The sequence below is a fragment of the Podarcis muralis genome, chromosome 7 (assembly GCF_964188315.1).
Source record: "Podarcis muralis chromosome 7, rPodMur119.hap1.1, whole genome shotgun sequence".
Lineage (NCBI taxonomy): Eukaryota > Metazoa > Chordata > Lepidosauria > Squamata > Lacertidae > Podarcis > Podarcis muralis.
The window spans coordinates 13389542-13407681 of NC_135661.1; the positions used below are offsets into that span (position 1 = coordinate 13389542).

The 18140-nt window shown below is 46.0% G+C and overlaps 1 protein-coding gene across 4 annotated transcripts in view; it reads right to left on the bottom strand.

Moving 5' to 3' along the window:
• Positions 1 to 18140, bottom strand: part of LOC114602651 (tetraspanin-15-like) — a 90944-nt gene that overhangs the window by 63159 nt on the left and 9645 nt on the right. For 2 of the 4 annotated variants that reach the window (XM_077931231.1, XM_028741106.2), the window contains exon 2: positions 7591 to 7776. The exons of 1 other annotated variant lie outside the window; for it this stretch is intronic. In XM_077931231.1, the coding sequence (XP_077787357.1) occupies positions 7591 to 7776 (186 nt within the window). Of the gene's footprint in view, positions 1 to 7590; positions 7777 to 8346; positions 8476 to 18140 lie in introns of those variants that run through there. One more of the 4 variants, XM_077931233.1, reaches the window with a different exon arrangement.

The window sequence follows — 18140 nt, forward strand, 5'->3', positions numbered from 1 at the left end:
GAGACAGACAGCAGCTGTTTCCCAAATAATGCAAAATACTTCACCTAATTACAAGTAGGTGGTGCTGCTGGGATTGGCGGGGGGAGGGGAACTGCTGGTTGTTAATGATGTTTGTCTTAGACATGACAAAAATTCCAGGAGCTGGTCCTGGTTCTGCTCTTCAGCCGTGTTAGTCATATTCAACTGCTCAGCAGCGTGGGTACCAGACAAGATCTGCATCAGTCATATGCTGGCTGTGGAGGTGATTGTGGTGATCTAAGGAGAAGGGCTATCTGGAAGCTTTTCAGAGACCCCACTCACGCATTTGGTATCCATGGGTACTGAGTGGCTAAACAAGGCAACCATGTCCTCTGGATTCTAACAATAAATGCAATGGACAACCTCAGCTGGTGGTGGACTCTCTTTCACTGGAGGTTTTCAAAGAGACTGGATAGCCATTTGTCAGGGCTTCTTTAGCTGTGATTTCTGCATGGCAGGGGGTTGGATTAGATGAAGAAGAAGAAGAAGAAGAGTTTGGATTTGATATCCCGCCTTTCACTCCCCTTCAGGAGTCTCAAAGCGGCTAACATTCTCCTTTCCCTTCCTCCCCCACAACAAACACTCTGTGAGGTGAGTGGGGCTGAGAGACTTCACAGAAGTGTGACTAGCCCAAGATCACCCAGCAGCTGCATGTGGAGGAGTGGAGACGCGAACCCGGTTCCCCAGATTACGAGACTACCGCTCTTAACCACTACACCACACTGGCGTAGTGTAGACCTTTGAGTCTACAATTCTATGAAACTATCAGCATCAATATGTCACAAGGACTGATGTGGCTACTGGCATTTCGTTTGTCACCATATGCATATGTTTGCTTTCTATAATATTGCTGTAAGAAAACCCCAAAATAGTCCAAAAATTGAAATACCAGACACGGCAATCTTAAGAGTTTTGTTAGATAGGCACAGAATATAATATTAAAGAGAACATGACAAATGCCAGTGTCATTCATAGAATTGCTCAGGCTGTTCCAGCAGCGCTGACAAAAGGAGAAACAGCAATACCCTAAAAAAAAAAAATCAGTTTCGAAGTTCAATCTTATTTTGTAATGTCAGAACAGATCTTGTAAAAACACTGGATGAAATGGAAAGCCTCCGCTGGAAGACTGCATTTCAGCATTTCATTTGCGAGGTTTGAAACTGAGAGTGGATTTAGCCTAATCCCAAAACAGCCCACGTTTGAGATGTGGCAGGTGTGGATTTAGCCTTAATCAAACACAACCTAGGTGGTGTGAGGGATGCCAGGTGTAACTTCACTCACCACTAATGGATCACTCATGCAGCCACAGTATGGCTCACCAGTTTCAAAACTGCCGGAGGTGTGTGTGGACATGAGCAAGAGGATGTCACACATTTGTCACTGAACTGACAAAAACTTTCAGGTCTTTCTGACATGTTAGAAGATGTGACTCAGACCAAGAAAGATCACCATAAGAACATAAGGTGAGCCATCTGGATGAGGCCAATGACCCATCTAGTTCAGCATCCTGTTCTCTTTTTTTAAAAAGAAATCTTTATTTATACAACAAAAACACACACAAAAAACACAAATACAAAATTACACACAAATTACAAAAATAACCATAGACACATAATTTTCTTGGCAAACAATAAAACATCTATTGGTCTTAACACTAAATACCCAACTTCCCGTCTATTCCATATTTCACATTCATATTACTTATTGCCAATACACATTTTCATAATTAAACTTGTTCTCAATGAATCTAATTTCTTCTATCTACCTAGCAACTATTACTGAAGTTCCTCGAATGCTGCAACAGAATTTAAACTACTATATTTATTTTTCAGATATTCTTTAAAAACCTCCCATTTAGAAACAAATTCCTGTTTTGATTTATTCTTTATCTTTTCTGATAAACCATCTAATTCGGCATATTCTGTCAGCTTTTGGATCCAATCTTGTATAGAGGGGATTTCATTACTCTTCCATTTTGCTGCGATCAAAACTCTTGCTGCCGCTGTCGCATTTTATAGTTCAGCATCCTGTTCTCAATAGCCAACCAGCCAGGACCCAAGCCCAAGAGCGCTCTCCCTTCCTGTGGTTTCCAGCAACTGGAATCCAGAAGCACTGCTACCTCTGACACTGGTGGCAGAGTACACCTGCAGTGGCTAGTAACCCTCAATAGCCCTCTCCTCCATGAATTTGCCCCATCGCCTTTTTAAGCCACCCAAGTTGGTGGCCATCACTGCCTCCTGCTGGAGCGAGTTCCACATTTTAACTATCTGCACCCAGACAATGCTCCGAATGCTGGAAACCCCAGAAGAGGAGAGGGCTGTTGCACTCAGGTCCTGCTTCCAGGCTTCCCATGGGCATCTGGTTGGCCGCCATGACAACTGGATGCTGGACCTGACGGGCCACTGACCTGACCCAGCAGATACTTGTGGAGTAACTCCACATTATACCAGGAGTGGTGGTTATTAGACCCAGGGGCTGAAATCAGGGCAGGGTTTCAGAACTAGCCTGCTCCTCCTCCGCACAAATGGTCAAAAGAGGGGACATGGAAGAGGTTTATAAAATTATGCATGGCATGGAGAAAGTGGACACAGAAAAGCTTTTCTCCTTCTCTTGTAACACTAGAATTCGTGAACATGAAGCTGAAGGTTGGAAGATTCAGGTGACAGAGCTAATTTATGGAACTCACTCTCACAGGAGGCAGTAATGGCCACTAGCTTAAAGGTAAAGGTACCCCTGCCCGTACGGGCCAGTCGTGACCGACTCTGGGGTTGCGTGCTCATCTCGCTTAAGAGGCCGGGGGCCAGCGCTGTCCGAAGACACTTCCGGGTCACGTGGCCAGCGTGACGAAGCTGCTCTGGCGAGCCAGCACCAGCGCAGCACACGGAAACGCCGTTTACCTTCCCACTATAAAGCGATACCTATTTATCTACTTGCACTTAAGGGTGCTTTTGAACTGCTAGGTGGGCAGGAGCAGGGACCGAACGACGAGAGCTCACCCCGCCGCGGGGATTCGAACCGCCGACCATACGATTGGCAAGTCCTAGGCACTGAGGTTTTACCCACAGCGCCACCCGCGTCCCTGGCCACTAGCTTAGATGGCTTTAAAAGAGGATTAGTCAAATTGATGGAGGAGGAGAGGGCTATTGATGGGTATTAGCCAGGATGGCTCTGCCTCCACGGCTGGTGGAAGCACTGCTTCTGAATCCCAGTTGCTGGAAACCACAGAGGGAAGAGGGCTCATGGGCTCAAATCTTGCTTGCTGGTTTCTCACAGGCATCTGGTCATCCAATGTGAGAGCAGGATGCTAGACTAGATGGACCACTGGCCTGATCTAGAAGGCTCTTCTTATGTTCTTATGAGAAAGATACAGTGGTACCTCGGGTTAAGTACCGTACTTAATTCATTCCAGAGGTCCGTTCTTAACCTGAAACTATTCTTAACCTGAAGCACCACTTTAGCTAATGGGGCCTCCAGCTGCTGCTGCGCCACTGGAGCCCGATTTCTGTTCTTATCCTGAAGCAAAGTTCTTAACCTGAAGCACTATTTCTAGGTTAGCGGAATCTGTAACCTGAAGCGCATGTAACCTGAAGCGTCTGTAACCCAAGGTACCACTGTACTGGGAAGAGAAGGACTCTGTTGTCCAGAGGAAGTTGTTCTAACTGGTGGAACCCACACCGACCACAGTAGCCAGAGCAAACAACTGAGGAAAGCCACCTCCCACTTGAGAAAGCCTTTAACCCCACAATTCCTGTGCGGCAAAAACAAAGGCCACCTATGAAGTCCCGAAGGACTTGCTGTTCCTGAATGAGTTCTGGACCTTGCCTCCTCCCAATAAACCTAAAATACAGAGGTGCTGAATATCCATTGGAGAGTGCCCTTTGCCTCTCTGCTCCGGGTTCACCTTCTTCCAGTCATAACATACGGGAGGGCAAGAGCTGAGGTCTCCATGACATGGCAAAAGAATCCTGCTCAGCAGAAGAACAATCAGACTTGTGTAATGAAGACAAAAAATTGAGAACAGAAGGAATTTGAGAGGACCACATCTAGGTTTGAACATCATCCATTGATGCCCCCATCAGATTTCATTTTGAAAATACAAGGCCTTGCTATTCCCTAAACATATCCATTTCATAACCTGGAACTATGAATACCCTGGTTCCCCACCTGCACCTAACCAAAGCATCCTGGAATTATAATTTGCCAGAGAGCTCCCAGAACTGCAGAGTAACAGTTTCAGGGATTGGGGGGAGGAAGAGGAGGGGAATAGCTATTAAACCCTTCATGTAAGTTTTCATTCAGGCTTATAGGAAATGACAGAAAGGAAGCACTTCCTTTTCTCACAGCTATTGTAACATGTGTGTGTGGGGGGGGGATCTGCACCTGCCCACAAAAGAACATCAGGCTGCATCTATCTGTCTGATTTCGCTCACCAGTTCCCAAACTGTGTCAAAACAGCCCCGAATTCTGCCACTTAGCCCTGGAGCGGCATTTGTCATCACCCGCTATCTTGGTTATGAAACAGTTTTATTAAACCGAAGACCTCCCGCAAAGGCCACTGAGAAATGCTACCCTTCCATCCTCAGCCAGACAAATGCTTTTGTCCCTGTTGTTTAACTACGAAGCATCTTCCAGCTGTTTCATTCAACATCCTATTACCCAGAGCAGAGAGGAGCCAAACCAAAGGGGGGGGGGGTGTGCCAGTTGTTCTGAAATGCCTGCATGCAGAACAAAGACACCATAAGAATGGGAAGAGGGAGGAAGCATCTTTCTCCAGCTGCAATCTGAAGAAAGGCCGGCAAGAAGACTCCATTGCCTGGGCTTATACTTCTAGGGCTGAGGAAACAAGGCCCTCTCACTTTGTCTGCTGGTGGCAAAATGGAAGGAATTTGGGGGCAACTTTTTCACTGGTGGTGATGGAGTGGGAGGACAGGGAGAAGTCAACGTTTGGGGGTTGGGTGCTTCCTGGTAAACGTGGGGGCACCCTCCCACTTCTCACTTTAAAGCAAAATCCCCCCCCCCCCAGCTGAAGTGGGCAGGAGCCACCACTTTCCCTCACAATGTCTCACCTGAACAGCATTTCAACATGGAACAGCCATGCTCCAGCCGGGACTTTGCAGGGGGAATATGGCAGTCTGCCTTGTTTCCAGTTGCAGCAGCCCCCAGCCCATTGAAGGGAGGGGGACTTTGTTGCAAAGCAAACAGGGCCAGAAAGGAGTTTGTAGGATGAGAAGGGAGAAGATGGAGTCACTACAGACTGGGGTTGTTTGTTTTTTTGGGGGGGAGTATTCTGCAAAATTTTATTGATGCAGTTATTGATGAAGTGCAATAGAGCTGGATGTATACTGAACAGTTCAGAAATTATTACACTGACTAATTGTTTTGTCCCTGATGCATTATTATTGCATCAACAAGAAGTTGCAGAATATACCTGCAAAAAAAACCCCAACACTCTGGAGTGGCTTCTTGTTCTTCCTGAAAAATCATAAGAATAGAACAGTTGGAAGGGACTATGAGGGTCATCTAGTCTAACTCCATGCAATGCAGGAATTGTTTTGCCCAAAGTGGGGCTCGAACCCACACCCTGAGATTAAGTTTCTTGTTTTATCAACTTCAGTCTCTCTCTCTTCTCCACTTCAGACCCTTCCCCTATCTTCCCGAGGAGTCAGAAAAAAGTTCTGAAGGATGAGAAGGGAGAAGATGGAGAAAGAAGCCCTCATTCTGTCCAATTCTTGAAATTAAAATTCTTTAAAATTAAAATATTTTTCTCTGCACTTCATATGCAAAAATCATTTAAGAAACCCCACAGATGTTTATCCAAGAGTCATCCCTTGCACCCAAAAAGTAATTTGGAGTGAAAATAAATTAAGATTCACATCAAATGATGTTTACGTGGGCAATGAAGCAACCCCTATAGATGCTTCCCATCGTTTAGAGGTGCTCCTGTTGTGAGGCAATTTAGCAGCACATTTGGGGCTCTCAAAATAACTATCTGAAGCAAACAGAATAGGGTGGCATGCATATTCCACAGCAACTGGGGCAGCTTAGAGGTCCACCATATCGAATCAATCACACAAGTTACTTAAATCCACCCATTACAGTGGATCTACTTGGAGTATGACATGTCGCCCCAAATCTTCCCATGTATAAAACCATATAAAATAGCAACCAACACAATAATAATAAAATAGCAACAGTAAAACATTTCACTTCCAAAATCCAGTTCTGTCTTTTCCCACACCTTCGCTAAAAGCAGTAATGAAGAGAAACATTGTTAGAGCCCACCTAAACAACAGCACTCCTGCCAACCTAGCGGTTCGAAAGCACGTCAAAGTGCAAGTAGATAAATAGGTACCACTCCGGCGGGAAGGTAAATGGTGTTTCCTTGCGCTGCTCTGGTTCGCCAGAAGTGGCTTAGTCATGCTGGCCACATGACCAGCTGTACGCCGGCTCCCTCGGCCAATAAAGCGAGATGAGCGCCGCAACCCCAGAGTCGGCCACGACTGGACCTAATGGTCAGGGGTCCCTTTACCTTTACCTTTAAACAACAGCAAGGAGGAGGCAAGGCGCTCCACAGCCATGGGGCCACCACAGAAAAGGCTGAATCTCTCGTGCCCAACAGCCTGACTTCTCCCTCCCTCCCTCCCCACATCACCCATCTTGGCAGGTTTAACATGGGTGAAGGTGGTCCTTCAAGTAACTTGACTCCAAACTGTTAGGGGCCATAAATGTAACCAGCAGAACTATGAATTGGACCTGGAAGGATACAGATAGCCTCTTATACAAACAGAATTGATGCAATAATGTCTGAGTACAGTGGTGCCTCGCAAGATGAAAAGAATCTGTTCCGCGATTCTCTTCGTCTAGCGGTTTTTTCGTCTTGCGAAGCAACCCCATTGGCGGCTAAGCGGATTAGCACTATTAGCGAAGCAAGCCCATAGGGAACTTCGTCTTGCGAAGCGCCTCCGCGACAGAAAACCCTTTCGTCTTGCGGGTTTTTCGTCTTGTGAGGCATTCGTCTTGCAGGGCACCACTGTATTTGGCGCCTGTCGACACCTGGGCCATGCAGACCCTCTCTGTGCCCACAGAACTGTCATATATCAGAAGGAAGGAGCAGTAGTAAATTCTCAACACTTCCGAGAACTACTAACTGTTGAGGGAGTTGGATACGTTTAGTCTGGAGCAGACTGAGATGACAGCCACCATGAAATATCTAAAGGGCTGTTACTTGGGAGAGAGCGCCAGCTAGTTTTCTGCTGCTCCAGAGGGGAGGACCCAAACCAATGGCTTCAAATGACAAGAAGGCAGATTCTGACTGAATCTTAGGAAGAAGTTTCTGATGGCAAGAGCTGTTTGGCAGTGGAACAGAATCCCATGGAAAGTGGTGGACTCTCCTTCATTGGAGGTTTGTAAGCAGAGGTTGGATGGCCATCAATAATTATGTAGCTGTGACTCCTGCACTGCAGTGGATTGGACTGGATGACCCTTGGGGTCCCTTCCACCTCTGCAATTCTATGATTCTATGAATTTTGGAGCTGGGAGAGTTCCAGGAAGGGGGGGGGGAAGCAGCGTTACTGTTTTCAGCAGCATCCGGTTGTCTCGGAGGGAGCCCACCATCCCAATGAAGGAAACAGCAAACATTGTTATGCCGAGGAGGAGGAGAATCAGCGCTGGTGCAAGGAAGATCCCTTCCAGGGTCCGGTGCTTCTGCCTTTCCACTTCGGCATAGATGCCAATGCACAATATCACGAGGCCAATGATCTGCAAAGAGGAAGGAAGGGGAAACATCTGTCACAAGGTTGCAGGGCTTCGGGAGTGAATGGCATTAAGAACAGCAGAAGAGTCTGCAGGATCAGGCCATTGCTGCGTCTGACTGTGGAGGCAGGGCAGAGCCACTGTGGCTAGTAGCCATCGATAGCTTTGCCCTCCATAGGTTTGTCTAATCCTCTTTTAAAGTCATCTAAGTTGGTGGTCGATGGGACGCAGGTGGCGCTGTGGGTAAAAGCCTCAGCGCCTAGGGCTTGCCGATCGAAAGGTCGGCGGTTCGAATCCCCGTGGCGGGGTGCGCTCCCGTTGCTCGGTCCCAGCGCCTGCCAACCTAGCAGTTCGAAAGCACCCCCGGGTGCAAGTAGATAAATAGGGACCGCTTACTGGCGGGAAGGTAAACGGCGTTCCGTGTGCTGCACTGGCTCGCCAGATGCAGCAATGTCATGCTGGCCACATGACCCGGAAGTGTCTCCGGACAGCGCTGGCCCTCGGCCTCTTAAGTGAGATGGGCGCACAACCCTAGAGTCTGTCAAGACTGGCCCGTATGGGCAGGGGTACCTTTACCTTTAAGTTGGTGGTGATCACTGCCTCCTGTGGGAGTGAGTTCCATAGTTCTACAAGGTCTATTTTATCTGTCCCAAATCTTCCAACATTCACCTTCATTGGGTTTCCACAAGTTCTAGCATTATGAGAGAGGAAGAAGAACTTTGCTCTGTCTGCATCATTTTATAAACTTCTATCATGCTGCCTTATTCACCTTGTCTTTAAACCTAAAAACCAAAAACGCGGCAACCCTTCCTCATAGGGGAGACTTTCCACCCTCGATCATTTGGTTGCTCTTTTCCGAACCTTTTCCAACTCAGTGGCAGACCTTGGGGTCTCAGATTTCAGCGGCCCCCTGTGTGATGCCATACTTAGGTGCTCCCTGCATCTCACGCTCCATTCTGAATCATCGTTGTGACATCCCCGGTGGCGTCAGTGTGACCAAACCAGTCATGATCCCCTAAATCTGCCTCTGTCCAACTCTACAACTTCCATTTTAAGGTGAGGAAGCCATAACGGTACATGTTCTGGAACCAAGACAAAATCGCCAAGTTTGCTGTTCTTGTTGCCCAGCGCAGTTCCGCTTCCTCTTACATCCTGACCTGCCTAAACAGAGCAAGAGAGGGAGGCAGAGAAAGGGTTCAGAACAGGGTGGATTTGATTTAAATCAAAATGATTTAAATCATGATTTAAATCACTAGTCAGTAAGACTTGACTTAAATCTTTTTCTTTTCTTTCTTTACAGAAAGACTCATTCTTACTGGTATATTCTTAATATTTACAACCAGGTCAAGGTTTCATTTTTGGAATAATAAATTTTCAAAGTAGTTTTTACAGTTATATCAAAAATTACTGATTTGGTTATAATATTAGAAATACATAGACAGATAATTATGAAATTATTGTGAGGTTTAATAAGTTAACTGTTTGTATTTGGACAACTTTTCTGCTGTACAGTGGTACCTTGGGTTAAGTACTTAATTCGTTCTGGAGGTCTGTTCTTAACCTGAAACTGTTCTTAACCTGAAGCACCACTTTAGCTAATGGGGTCTCCTGCTGCTGCAGGAGCTGGAGCACGATTTCTGTTCTTATCCTGAAGCAAAGTTCTTAACCTGAAGCACTATTTCTGGGTTAGCGGAGTGTGTAACCTGAAGCGTATGTAACCTGAAGCGTATGTAACCCGAGGTACCACTGTGCTTTATTGGAAGGAGAAAAATAATCATTTCCTTAATAACAATTGAAAGAATTTATTTAACTAAAACAATAACATTATAGCATATGTATCCATGTTTGTTAACTGATGTGGTTAAAGTTTAAAAAACAACAATATACACATGAAAAACGTAAAACAAATCCTTATTTCCTGATGAATAGCCTTTGGACTATAATGTAACTTAAATAGAAAACTATCTTTAGAAAGATTTCCCCCCCAAAAGCATTTTATTTTAAAAATCCAATTTAAATGGGGAAAAAAATCTGATTTAAATTTAAAAAATCTGATTTTTTTATTTTGATTTTTAAAAATCATTGATTTTTATCCACCCTGGTCCAGAAACATCATGAAGGTGTTGGCTTTTTGCAGTATGGTAGCGCTTCAGAGAGCTTGCTGGGGAGACCATGTATTAAAAAGGGACTCAAAAATAACTTAAAGAAGGTTTTAATAAGAAAAACAAAAACTCCATTTACACTAAATACATCAACAACCAAACCAGACCCAACCACCAACCCATCCCCCAGGGTAATGGGAGAGCTAGGTGCTGCTCCTTATATACTACACCCAATTGCTGACACAGCTTAATCAAATACAACTCAGCAGCACCTGCTATGTTTCACAGCTGTAAAGCTGGGTCTCGTTATCTTGCTCTGGCCCCTTTAAGACATACACATCAAGTGGAACAATGATGAACCTTTACATTTAAAGAAACCATTCAACAGAAGGGAGGAGGAGGCAGGTGCCCATGTGACTGACTAGGCATGCTGAACCCTGGTCCCACTGCGGAGATGCTTCAGGTTCCCTTGCACCCACCCTGCCAGGATGGCTGCTATAGGGGTACAAGATGGCAGTTGCTTTGCCTTTTGCCTCAGCACCACAAGCAGCTGGTGTTGCAGAAAGTGCCTGAAGTGCCACTGAGTTGCCTCAGCGCTCTCAGTTTGTTTGGGAATCTCGGGGAGATGTTGCCAAGCCTTTTCCCCCGCTAGGTTGCATGAATTAATATTTTAAATGCCAGAGACTGTGTGGCTGAAACTCAAAGCTACAGGGGCTGGCAGTGGAGATTTAGCTGGGATGGGCTATCTGGAACTTTGTAGTTGTTTAGTCGTTTAGTCGTGTCCAACTCTTCGTGACCCCATGGACCAGAGCACGCCAGGCACCTCTGTCCTCCACTACCTCCCGCAGTTTGGTCAAACTCATGCTGGTAACCTCGAAAACACTATCCAACCATCTCGTCCTCTGTCGCCCCCTTCTCCTTGTGCCCTCCATCTTTCCCAGCATCAGTGTCTTCTCCAGGGAGTCTTCTCTTCTCATGAGGTGGCCAAAGTACTGGAGCCTCAGCTTCACAATCTGTCCTTCCAGTGAGCACTCAGGGCTGATTTCCTTAAGAATGGATGCGTTTGATCTTCTTGCAGTCCATGGGACTCTCAAGAGTTTCCTCCAGCACCAGAATTCAAAAGCATCCATTCTTTGGCGATCAGCCTTCTTTATGGTCCAGCTCTCACTTCCATACATCACTACTGGGAAAAGCATGGCTTTAACTATACGGACCTTTGTTGGCAAGGTGACGTCTCTACTTCTCAAGATGCTGTCTAGGCCTGTCATTGCCCTTCTCCCAAGAAGCAGGCGTCTTTCAATTTCGTGGCTGCTATCACCATCTGCAGTGATCATGGAGCCCAAGAAAGTAAAATCTCTCACTGCCTCCATTTCCAGAGAGCCAGTGTGGTGTAGTGGTTAAGAGCGGTAGTCTCCTAATCTGGGGAACCGGGTTCGTGTCTCCGCTCCTCCACATGCAGCTGCTGGGTGACCTTGGGCCAGTCACACTTCCTTGAAGTCTCTCAGCCTCACTCACCTCACAGAGTGTTTGTTGTGGGGGAGGAAGGGAAAGGAGAATGTTAGCCGCTTTGAGACTCCTTAAAGGGAGTGAAAGGCGGGATATCAAATCCAAACTCTTCTTCTTCTTCTTCTTCCCCTTCTATTTGCCAGGAGATGATGGGACCAGTGGCCATGATCTTCGTTTGGAACTATCTGGAATCAAAGTCATTTTTAGCTTGGCCACCTGGAAAAAAAATAGAGGGGCACAGGAGGAGGAAAGTGCCTCACTTGGGAAGTTCTAGGTACCAAAGCATCTTTTGGGTCAAGCTGGATGCACAGTTCCATTAAATGCCTCTAGGCTCTGCCCCGTTTCTAAACAGGGATACCCAATTAGGGCTGGTGCCATTATGCATGGGAAAGGGGGTGTCAATCCTTTTCCCTACAGTACTGATGAAGCCCCCTTCCCAATGGTATCGGCCCTCCAGAAAGCAGCTGTTTAAGGCAAGCAGCTGCAGGAGTAGAGGAGGCAGCAGAGAGGGAGAGACCTCATTCAACGCAGTTTGCACTGGGACATTCTCCTGTAAAACCTGAGTCACACTGCACAGCAAGAACTTGCCCACCCGCCCAAACAACCCTGCAGCCTTAGTGTGCATCTGCACTAGCTTTTTGTTCAACATTTTGCATGACCTATTGGAGCTGCAACATTGAGCATGGAAGAGTTCCAGCAAGGTTGGAAACAAAATATTTTAAAAGGATGAACCAGAAGGTTAATGAAGTAATTGTTTTAATAAAAAAAATTGAGATGAACAAAGAACAGTTAATTAGCTTCCAAAAGGCTACAGCCGTTACTCTTATTCATGGCATATTCACAGCTCGCCTGCTGCCCAGTTCTCAAAAGCAAAGCAAAAATTATTGCCCAGTTTAAGAGGTGGCAGGACATCCCCAGCTCCTGGATATTGCAACTGGCACTCAGGACAGTCATCAGCTTCATCAACAATGTGTGACACATTTTTCATTCCGTCCCTTTTTCTGGCTTACTCTGTCTCCCTTGCCGAAACCCTCAAATTTGTAATGGCTTGGAGCCTGGAGTGCCAGAGTTGCAAAGGCAGTGCTGGAACACCCTCAGTCACTTACAGCAATGAGAGAACTTTTTGAATTTGGGAAATATATGGCGCTGTGGGTAAAAGCCTCAGCACCTAGGGCTTGCCGATCGAAAGGTCGGCGGTTCGAATCCCCACGGTGGGGTGCGCTCCCGTTGTTCAGTTCCAGCGCCTGCCAACCTAGCAGTTCAAAAGCACCCCCGGGTGCAAGTAGATAAATAGGGACCGCTTTCTAGCGGGAAGGTAAACGGCATTTCCGTGTGCGGCTCTGGCTCGCCAAGAGCAGCGATGTCACGCTGGCCACGTGACCCGGAAGTGTCTCCGGACAGCGCTGGCCCCCGGCCTCTTGAGTGAGATGGGCGCACAACCCTAGAGTCTGTCAAGACTGGCCCGTACGGGCAGGGGTACCTTTACCTTTTAAGTGGAGTGCAAACAATTTGAGGTGCTTGCAAAACACTCACACTGCCTGCTTGGGGATGGGCAACTTGGAAAGAGCTCTATGATAAGCTCTGCATTGGGAGCACCAACGTTATCCCATTTCAATTAAAGGCATGGAACTACAATTGTTCATTAGCAAGAAGAAGACAAAATGAAGATTGTTTGAAAACTTGGAATGGATGGAACTGACTCCTCTGAGATCATACACATCAAGCTGGTCTTTGAGAAAATGTTGTTTACAAGAATAATTCTACCATAGCCACCATTATAGGAATAACAGGCCTCTCTTGAATAAGGCATATTTTTGAAGCAATTTGTTACAATCTGATGTGTTGCCTGCACATCTGTCAAGTCTGCTTAAATCTACCCCTGTATGTTGGCACCAACTGAAGCTGAAAAAATTGTCTCTCGCATGCCTTACCCATTTGTCCTAGCCTGAATTATCAGGAAGATGCTCTAAAGCAGCCTCCCCTGGTGCCCCCCAGATGCTGGCTGGGGCAGATGGGAAGAGAGAGTCCAAAACCTCTGGAGGGCACCAGGTTGGGGAAGGCTATTCTAAAGCCTGGCACAGTCACCCTCAAGGATGCATTTGATCCAACACTCTGCTTCCCACAGCAGTGAATCAGATGCACACTCAGGAAGTAGATGGTGGCTTGCCTGGTTTGTACCCATCACCTGGCTCCCAGATGTTAGGGAAGTTGCATGTCATAGCTGCCAAGATGATTTTTTTTTACTTGTTGATACCCCATGTTGAGTAGGATCTGCAAAGTGAAGACTAGAGTTGTCATTATGTTTATCACTACGCATTTACATGTCACTTGGAAACCGTCCTTAATAGTTAAGGGAGCAAGGCCACACGGGACGAAGCATAGTCTTAGCCAGTAATTTAGTGTGGCAATCCATACTATGGCCTCAATTCTTACAAATCCAGTTTTGAGACATATGGTAGCATTGGAGACATGTTTAGGCACTTCAGGTATTTGCCCACTTTTCTCAAAGGCACAATATATGGAAAGAATGCAAGTTCCACAAATTTCTGTTCAAGAAGTAATTCTCAAAGCAGTTCACGTAGGAAAACTGAGCAACAATTAAAACCTCCTTAACAACCACAGTTATAAGTTTCCACCTCAGTGACCTCTGAACTCTTCCTTGAGTGTTTAGCACTGGAACTAGCAGCTGCTCCACAGAGCTTGACTTTTGGATCTTTTTGTGGCTGGCTGTTGAAGCCCTGGGAGGAATGCTGGGGTGCACAATACCCCCCCACACCCTCTTGTTGCCCTGCTAGGCTCATAGTGCTCATAGAGGAGTAGCTCTGTAGATACACTCATGAGCACCAAGCCCACATAAGAAGACTATGGTGCCATAAGAAGGGCAAATGGCTTTTCTTCCAGTGGGCAGATACCATCAATTGATTTTAGCTCTCAGAAGGCAACAAGTGGGGTGTTCTTGAGATGGCCAGAAACCTAGAAGAGCAACTGGACTGGGGGTGTCTGGGGTGAATACCAGACCTTCATGGATAACTAGAACTCTCTTTCCAGTGCACCTGGATTGCACCACCTCTCTCTCTTCCTCATTGTACCTTCTGAAATGTCACTACTTCCTTGATTTCTTTAGCTCAACCTTAACTACACTTTTCTTCTCATCTTCAACTGAAACGAAGCTCAAGTAGGTACAAATTGATTAATTTATTATATCCATACACACAGAGAGAGAGAGGGGGGGGGGAAAGAAGTTTGGATAAAAGATTCTCAAGGCAGGAGCGTTGGAGGAAGACTTTTCTCCATTTGCTACATCTACAGCATTTGCTCTCGACTCTCATCCCAATAGCGATTAAGTTGATGGACGACAATTGGCCTCCTTCACTTGCATACATCTGACTGAAACTGGCAATTTGTTCTGAAGTGCTGTGCACTGTCAAAAAGCCATGTACTTTGTGTCTATCATCTCTGAACTGTGGTAATGAAGAAGGGCAAATGGGTTGCCTTTCAGCCATCTTAATCCAGCAAAGAAACAAACAAGGCAATGGAGATTTGGACAAACAGCTTTCTAAGGCTTCCACAAGCACTGCAAGAAAGAACCTCAAAGTAAATTCCAACACTCCCTCAGCATCTTGTATACAATTTGGCTGGTATTTCTAACAAACCTGTTCAATTTCACAAGGCCTGGAACATCATCTGCTCCAGGAAGGTCAACACCAATAAAGTCTTTGTGAACATGTGTCTGCCACCAGATTAGCTATCAGAGGCTCACAGGACACTTGTAGGCTGTCAGGATTTGCAGAGGGGACCCACAAATGCACATTGTGCAATTGAAGTGGATTTGATCTTGCACCACAAACCTGCTTCCAAAAGCAAACAAAACAAAACATTTTGCAGGAAGGAGAGTGACAGAAAAGTGCACTGGAAAGTGTGGGGTGATAATGGCTGGACATGAAGCTCACCATAAAACAAAGCAGAATGTATACTCAATAAAACAGTGGGTGTCCTTTAACCTCTTCAGACATTTTGTGCAAACAAAAGTGGATGAATCAGTTGTCTGGATGCAACCACAGAGGCAAGTAGCCAAGTAGGACTAGTCCCACCTCACTATCAGTTCAGCCTCTCAAGAAGAAACAGTTTGACAATGGAATTCTGGCCAGTGAAGAAATAAGAGGGTGTTTTTTTACAAGCTGTATCTGCAGTGAGAGAGCATCTGTTCTGCCTACGAAAGGCCCTGGATTTAACCCCCAGCATCTTCAGGTGGGGCTGGAAGAAACCAGGAGAACTCCAGCTAGCCCGTGGAGACCCGCCAGGTGTCCCTAACTTCCAGGAACAGTCCCAGATTTACAGAAGCCACCCCGGAATGTCCCGCTTTTCCTTCGGACGTCCCTATTTTCATTGGAGAAATGTTGGAAGCTTTGTGCTGTGTAGACCATATTGAGATTGACTAAGGCAGCTTCCTGTATTTCTGAGAATAAGGGTGGGAGGCTCCTGACGGCAGGCTTACTCAACGTGTCTGCGGGTAAATGAAAAGGGTAACACCACAAATCTCTGGTATTCTCTATTCACAAGAAACTAAAGAGAAGCCTTTGCCAATGTGGTGCCCTCTAGACGTTGTTGGACTACAACTCCCATCAGGCCCAGCCAGCACATAGCCCAGGCCTACTCCTAGCACCCACCTAGGCAATCGCAATGCTCCCCAGAGGGTGCTACAGCCCACTTTCAGAACCACTGCAATAAATGCAAACAGGATGTTTACCATAGGCATAGCCAGGATTTTTGTTGGGGGGACAGAACCTCAGTTTGATTTTTATTGATTTAGGGGGGCAACTGCCCCCTGCCTCCCCTTGGCTACACCCATGATGTTTACCTGCCTGGCTAGAAAGACAGACCACCAGATGAGCTGGAATTCCGCAGAAGAATCTTTCAGAGACATTAGGTGCCAGAAAATAACAGCATTCCCTGCCATGATTGTAGTCTAAGTCAGCCTTGCCAAGGCTAATACAGGAGCACAAGAACATCCCTGCATGGCGCACTCTGAAGAGAGATGTGCCTTACTCTGCTGCACTGCACACGTCTGCTGTGTTTTAATTCAACTACAAGCCAGCTAAGTAAATCATAGTTAGCAATTAGCGACATAACATACCACAGGGAAGGATGAAATGGTCTTCTGCCCAGCAGGTGCCAGATTAATTCCATTTTTAAAAGGTCAGTTATTTTGACCAAGCAGCAGCAATTAACTGGCCATGCCTAATTAAATGGGCAGCTTTCACTTTTTCTCTCTCTCTCATTTTGGCTACCAGACACCATGCTCTGCATCTCTCACAATGTTTTCTCTAGACTAAAACACCTTGAGATGTGGTATGTGACTCTTGTCTCTGCAATGACTGTGGCTGCACAGAAACTCCATCCCATTTCAGCCTTGCTGGTGCTCTGCCTTACATCTGTCCTGTGCAAAGTTTTATTTTAAAGGACAAGAAAGAAAGTAAGTCTACATCTAACTTGTATGCATTTTGAATACACACACACCCAGCCCATTTCACATTCCACATAAAAGTGTATGTGAAATATACATTTGTGTGCACGCTTTTTGCACACCAAAAATGCACAGCAAATCCAGGTAAGTGCACAATCTGGCTGGGAGCTGCATTCTAATCTGCAGGCAAGTTCAGAAGCATTGGATCGGCCTGGTCTGCTGAAAGAAGTAGGCCCAAAAATGTCTCCTTGAGAACTCTGAGCCCTCATCTATATAAACTGCAGCACAATATGCTCTAAAAAGTTGCACCAATTAAATCTGAAGGGGGAAGATGGGCAAAGTTACTTTTTTTTTTTACATTCCCCTTAAGAAGAACAAGATATGAACAACCTGCAAGTGGAGATCTAACACAGAATGGAAGAGACTGGGTTAAAAACTACATTTCTACCTGCAAGGCTTTAAAAAAACAAACACGTATGGCAAAAGTTTATTCTCCCTTCTCACCTGACACAGACCATCCTAGCACCCTAGTCTGCTGCATGTGTAAACCAGTTCTAAGCTCCTACAGAGGTTTTAGTTAGACCCGTAGCAGTTGCCAGGGCACTACCACATTCACCTCCACATACGGTAGTTCCAGCCTTATTTCAAACATCATGATATATCGAAATATTGTGATGTTTATCTGGTGATATATTGTGATATTGAAAACCAGGTATCGCCTAGCCCTATAACGTGACCATGTTGATGAAGGGTCTGGAAACCAAGCCTCATGAGGAGCGAGTGAGGGAGTTAGGGATGTTCAGCCTGGAGAAGATGGAGTATGATAGCCCTCTTCAAATATCTAAAGGGCTGTCCCATGGAACATGGAGCAAGCTTGTTCTCTGCTGCTACAGATGGTAGGACCCAAACCAATGGATTCAAATAACAAGAAAGGAAATTCCTACCAGACATTAGGAAGAACTTTCTGATCATAAAAGCTGTTTGACAGTGGAACAGGCTCCCTTGAAAGGTGGGGGGTTTTCCTTCATTGGAGGTTTTTAAGCAGAAATTGGATGGCCATCTGCCTGCAGGAGGTGGGACTAAATGGCCCTTGTGGTCTCCACAATTCTATGATTCAAATTCCCTTGTGCATGGAAATATCTCTTTACCTGTTCAGCACAAAATGAACCATGAAGCCTCCTCAACGTCAGGAACCACAGGGAAGCTTCTACATGCCAAATGTGCCTAGAAGCCCCTGCAGACTTCTGTGCTAAATATGCAAAGGTCTGAAGATGACTCTTGACATGCAGGCGTGTTGG